We start from the raw sequence: 6105 nt of genomic DNA on the forward strand, positions 1-6105 counted from the left end.
CCACAACATGTCATCCATTCTACTAATATAGAGTAGTGGAAGCATGGAACTAACTTCCACAACATGTCATCCATTCTACTAATATAGAGTAGTGGAAGCATGGAACTAACTCCCACAACATGTCATCCATTCTACTAATATAGAGTAGTGGAAGCATGGAACTAACTCCCACAACATGTCATCCATTCTACTAATATAGAGTAGTGGAAGTGTAATCGACCAGCTAGGTCTTTTACACAGACTGTAAAATAGGGGGCCGGTCAGTCCGTAGATGGCCGCTAGGTCCGGGTAGACATCTGCTTTACCCTTGCTCGGGTCGGTAAAGGAATCTACTTTATCCCTTGCTCCGGTCGGTACAGGAATCTGCTTTTATCCTTGCTCCGGTCGGTACAGGAATCTTCTTTATCCTTGCTCAGTTCGGGGCCGGAATCTGCTTTATCCTCGGTGCGGGAGGAGGCAGGCAGGGGCAGAAATCCAGGGGGGAGCCAAGTCAAAGAAGTATCCAAGTTCAGATCCAGAGAGAAGTGGTCGGGAAGAGCAGAGTAGAGTAGCTGGTGGCGGTCCAAGGCAGAGAGAGCGAGCTGAAGGCTGGCGCGCCGTATTTATTGTGCAATCCCCCTCTCCCGACTTTGGGGAGGGCGGGGTCGACGCGCTGCCTTCATTCGCGGGTTGTTGATGATCCGCGGGCTGTGACGTCCGCTAAGATTTAATTAGCGGAGGTCACAACCTTTAGAACTACTCTACTCTTTATGCTCTTTTAATCGATCCTAACCACTCCTCTCTGGCATTTTTATTTATTAATCATTTGTACATACATTCATTCAGTGTGGGGTCCCCGGCTCAACATATTCAGGGGAAATCGTAATTAATTTTCTTAATTCTAAATTAATACTAATTTTTATTAACTAATTATGTTTAGGAGAGTCCGGCCGTTTTATCAATGTATTTTATTTCGTAATATCTACGGCCAAACTCTCTCAAACTTAGTCTAAACATTTCAATAAATCTTCAATTCAAAATGTTTTGCCGTACGGCGTTGCTTACGGGCGCGTTGATTGGTTCCAGGCGGTCGCCTGGGGCCGGCCGGGTGCCCGCGCTGAGGGGAAGCGACGCGGGGGCGAGCGGGACTCGAGGTATCGAAGCTCAACGTAAGTTCTAAAACCACGCTGCGGCTCCGCGCTTCGACCATTATGAAATGTCGGCCGCCGAGAGCGGTACACACCGTCCGGTACAGGAAGCATGGAACTAACTCCCACAACATGTCACCCATTCTACTAATATAGAGTAGTGGAAGCATGGAACTAACTTCCACAACAGTCATCCAATCCTAGGAAACACTTCCTTGCAAATAGAGCAGTGGAAGCATGGAACTAACTTCCACAACATGTCATCCAATCCTAGGAAACACTTCCTTGCAAATAGAGCAGTGGAAGCATGCAACTAACTTCCACAACATGTCATCCATTCTATGATCAAGATTTCGTTGCTTTCGCTGCAGCAGTGGTCCAGTTTCTTCACCACCTAGGATTCTTGCTGCAGTCTCCATCTTCTACCTTCGTCGAACGTCACAGCAGTGCTGCCAAGGTCTGGTATCTATGTGAGGATATTATGTCAGCGCTTTATTAGCAGCAGACACATACCTGGACAGATGACGAACCTCGTGTTGGCACTGTTGGTGGACTCTTTCGCTGCTGCAGCTGGTCCAGTTTCTTCACCACCTAGGATTGTTGCTGCAGAGTCTTCATCTTCTATCTTCATGTCACCTGTTCCTATTCTTCATTTTACTTAACTTAACTTCACTTTATTTTGGTAGTATTTATATTTTGTAATCAACTGTAAAGCGCCCCTGAGGAGATACTGATATCTCACAAAAGCGGCGCTATACAAATTGTCCAATAAATTAATTAATTAATTAATATATTAAAACTAAGGGCGAGTCACTACACAGAATTTGAACAATTCATCAAATTTCAAAGTTAAAATTCAAGTTCTGATATTATTTCATTTTGGGCCAATTGTCTCTCTACTAAAATTATACTAAGAATTGCATGACCTGCTACGGTCTTGATTGTAATGGTTTTATTTTTCTAAAACATCTCCCGATAAAAAATAGAAATCATTCAATTAAGTCGTGGTACAGTTTACCGGGAGTCGTACAGATACGACAAAAAGAGCTCGTTAATAGAGACTAGTTAAAAGAGACTCGTTCGTGAACGACTCATCGCTAGTGCGATTCATTCGTGAATGACTCATCGCTAGTGCGACTCGTTCGTGAACGACTCATCGCTAATGTGACTTGTTCGTGAACGACTCATCGCTAGTGCGACTCGTTCGTGAACGACTCATCGCTAGTCTGGATGACCTGCCGCCACTGCTGGACACTGGACATCTTCACGTAACACAGTGTCACACAAAGTCCATAACGAGGAGTGACCTTACCTGCAGTTGGCTGATGACCTCCGGGAGTGGCTCGGTGCCGTGCTTCTCGCAGGACTGCACGTAGTGGACTATCAGCTCCGCAGACGGTATCTCCTCCACTGAAACAAAACGATAATATAAGTTAAATTAGCTCTTTGTAAAGGAATAATATGGAAATTTTCGGAGTTCTTCGAAATTATATACAGTCAGTTATTTTTCTCTTATTCTGAACGTCGAGTGTGCAAAATTTCATCACAAGGTATCAAAATTCTCTTGTGCGCATAATTATCAAAAAATCATTTCGCTGTATATAACTAGTTATTCTGGAGAAACTACTCACGGTAGATCATATACTAGTATTACAAATAAATAAACACATTATCTGGTAAGACGGTGCAATTTACAAATCTCCATTAAAATACCTATACAACAGACTCAGCATACCAACATTAGAGATTGCAATTGGTCTGGCTCCAAATGCAGATTGATATTGATTTTTATTTTAAGATTCTAACCTAAAAAGCCCTCGATAGAGCATTAATGCAATTTTTATTAAACCTAACCTAACCTAAAAAGCCCTGGATAAGAGCATTAGCGCAATTTTTATGAAACCTAACCTAAAAAGCCCTCGATAGAGCATTAGTGCGATTTTTATGAAACCTAACCTAACCTAAAAAGCCCTGGATAAGAGCATTAGCGCAATTTTTATGAAACCTAACCTAAAAAGCCCTCGATAGAGCATTAGTGCGATTTTTATGAAACCTAACCTAACCTAAAAAGCCCTGGATAAGAGCATTAGCGCAATTTTTATGAAACCTAACCTAAAAAGCCCTCGATAGAGCATTAGTGCGATTTTTATAAAACCTAACCTAACCTAAAAAGCCCTCGATAAGAGCATTAGCGCAATTTTTATGAAAGACAACCTAAAAAGCCCTCGATAGAGCATTAGTGCGATTTTTATGAAACCTAACCTAACCTAAAAAGCCCTGGATAAGAGCATTAGCGCAATTTTTATGAAACCTAACCTAAAAAGCCCTCGATAGAGCATTAGTGCGATTTTTATGAAACCTAACCTAAAAAGCCCTGGATAAGAGCATTAGCGCAATTTTTATGAAACCTAACCTAAAAAGCCCTGGATAAGAGCATTAGCGCAATTTTTATGAAACCTAACCTAAAAAGCCCTGAGAAATTGACTGGCAGACATCTTGTAACTAACTAACTTTTGAACTGATTTATATGCAAAGTGGTGCATAATGAACTACAGGATTTTCCAATAAGAGGTGTTATTTTGAATAGTCCGCTATTTCGGTAGATGTTACTTTTGAAGCTGTCATTTTTTGACATTTGACAAGTAGAAACTACGCCATTTATAAAAATGGAAGAAATACACGCTTAAACAACGCATTCAAATTATTAAAATTCACTTGAGTGAATCAAATGCAAATCATCTTGAGTGATGAGGCCCATTTCCACCTCGGTGGCTTCGTCAACAAGCAAAATTGTCGCATCTGGGGCTCGGAAAACCCAAGAGTGATTGTTGAAAAGCCTCTCTATCCTCAACGTGTGACTGTTTGGTGCGGTTTATGGTCCGGCGGAGTCATTGGACCTTACTTTTTCGAAAATGAGGCTGGAGCAACAGTTACGGTGAACGGATTGCGCTATCGAGAGATGATTAATGATTTTCTATGGCCGGAATTGGATGGTATTGATCTGGACAACGTTTACTTTCAACAAGACGGCGCTACGTGCCACACAAGCAACGATACCATTGATCTTTTACGATTGAATATCAAAATAACACCTCTTATTGGAAAACCCTGTATTATAATTTTATTTTTTGTGTTGTTAACGCAATTATACAGCTTATGATATTTTGGGGTATTTGATGAGACAAGGAACGTGAAATCTCATTATAAATTTTAAGCAGGTTTTGGCATTTTTCGTACATCTTCCCGCTCACCCAGCGGCTTCAAATTGTTCTCAAATTGCTCCGTCGACGGTTTTTTAGGTCCACGTTATGCAAAGCCAACAAAGGACTTTGACCATCAGCAACGTTAAATGAGTCAAGCTAATTACCATCTAGGCGCAATGATGAATCAGTGAGCCGTTTCCCTAGAAATGCGAGATATCAGTGCCAAACAAACACCGAACATTAATTATAACTTAAAATTATATTTTTAATTTTATCTTTTTTGTATACTGCATGACTTGCTTGTTCAGATTTGTTTTTTTATTTTTATGTTATTGCCGCATAAAAGTCCCAACTGCTCCTAACCAGCGAGACAACGGCAACCCCAATTTAAGTATGTTGTGAGGCTGAAGGTTGTGGGGAAGGAAGGACATGAGAAAGAGGAAGTTCGGGTAAATACCTAGCTTTTCAGATCTGATCACAAAACATAGTTAAAACCGTACGGCAGATAATGTACATTGTTGGCCAGACAAAATGAACAATCTCTAAAAGGATATCAGAACACTTTCGAGCGTGTAAACTCGGCCATCCTGACGAATCGGCAATTGCCATTTAATTGACATTTACATTTAATTACGGGGGCAATTGAAATACACAAAAATTCCATTAATTTTAAAGACAACAGGGCTAAAACCTCAATAGTTCTTGGTATCGGATAATTGATGGCTACACCAAAACTAAATGCAGAAAACCATACTGTAGTTATACCAGCCCTTAAAGAATTGGAGCTGGCAACACGATATCGCATCTACATACATCTGCCCAGATGCTGGACTCTGTAATGCTGTCCGAAACAGCTAAAGAAGGAGGTAATACAACACGGCATAATACCCCAAAAAATAAATCACTATAAGTTTGAAATCGTGATCAATTTCATCGGAAGTAAGGAAGAACTGCACTTACTTTGGGCAAATGTACGCTAAGGCAAAACGCTTCTATCCGTTTGTTTAATCAGTGGCGCGCAAAAAAAGTACACTTCTAAAACAACAGGTGACAAAATTTTGGCATTTTGACAAAATCACTATAGAGTGTTTCAAATGATCCAAAAAAAATAAGTTTTTTTACAATATATGTTATAGTACTCGTATGTTATAATTTTTTTGTTCTTGGTATGACCCAGAAACGATCGGGTAGGACTGACATTTATTTCGTACATTAACTGCCGTAATGTCGTCCAATTTCAGAGAAATTTATTTATTTTTTCATGTTCTCCATAAAACGATTATACACCAATATATCATGGAGAAGATTACAAATTAAAAAGTTTAGAGAGGCAGTTTTACTATTTTGTGACATGTGTTAAAAGATAGTTACTGAATTGTCTGTAGGTGACATTGAAAATGTCGATGGCTAATGCAGAATCGTTAAGCAGTTGAGTCGCTCTGTTTATTGGCGCGTTCTGATAGGCAGAAGTCCTCGCTTTCGGAGCATATAAGAGTGCATGGGATCTCCCTCGAGTATAATTGTTAAGTTAACCTCTTTCAACATAGGCGGATTGTGTATTGTACCAGAGATTAACTTAAAAAAGTGTTTGCCTAAAAATATCTTTCTGCGGGCTTCTAATGTATTGAAATCGAGCATTCCTGTTAAGAACAAGGATGGATACAGGAATGGATAGTATGTATATTCCCTCATATACAGGTAACGCATAAACCTTTTTTGTACTTTTTCTATTTCTAAGATATGGTTTTGTTCAGAAGGGGCCCAAATAATGGAGC

The 6105-nt window shown here is 40.1% G+C and overlaps 1 protein-coding gene across 2 annotated transcripts in view; it reads right to left on the reverse strand.

Annotated features, from left to right (window-relative positions):
- The window catches only part of LOC149416451 (uncharacterized), a 39858-nt gene that overhangs the window by 24719 nt on the left and 9034 nt on the right, over positions 1 to 6105 (reverse strand). For both annotated transcript variants that reach the window (XM_089641692.1, XM_089641693.1), the window contains one exon: positions 2440 to 2537. In XM_089641692.1, the coding sequence (XP_089497818.1) occupies positions 2440 to 2537 (98 nt within the window). The remainder of the gene's footprint in view (positions 1 to 2439; positions 2538 to 6105) is intronic.

Source organism: Hesperophylax consimilis, chromosome 17 (assembly GCF_061612785.1).
Source record: "Hesperophylax consimilis isolate HC1 chromosome 17, BYU_Hcon_1.0, whole genome shotgun sequence".
Lineage (NCBI taxonomy): Eukaryota > Metazoa > Arthropoda > Insecta > Trichoptera > Limnephilidae > Hesperophylax > Hesperophylax consimilis.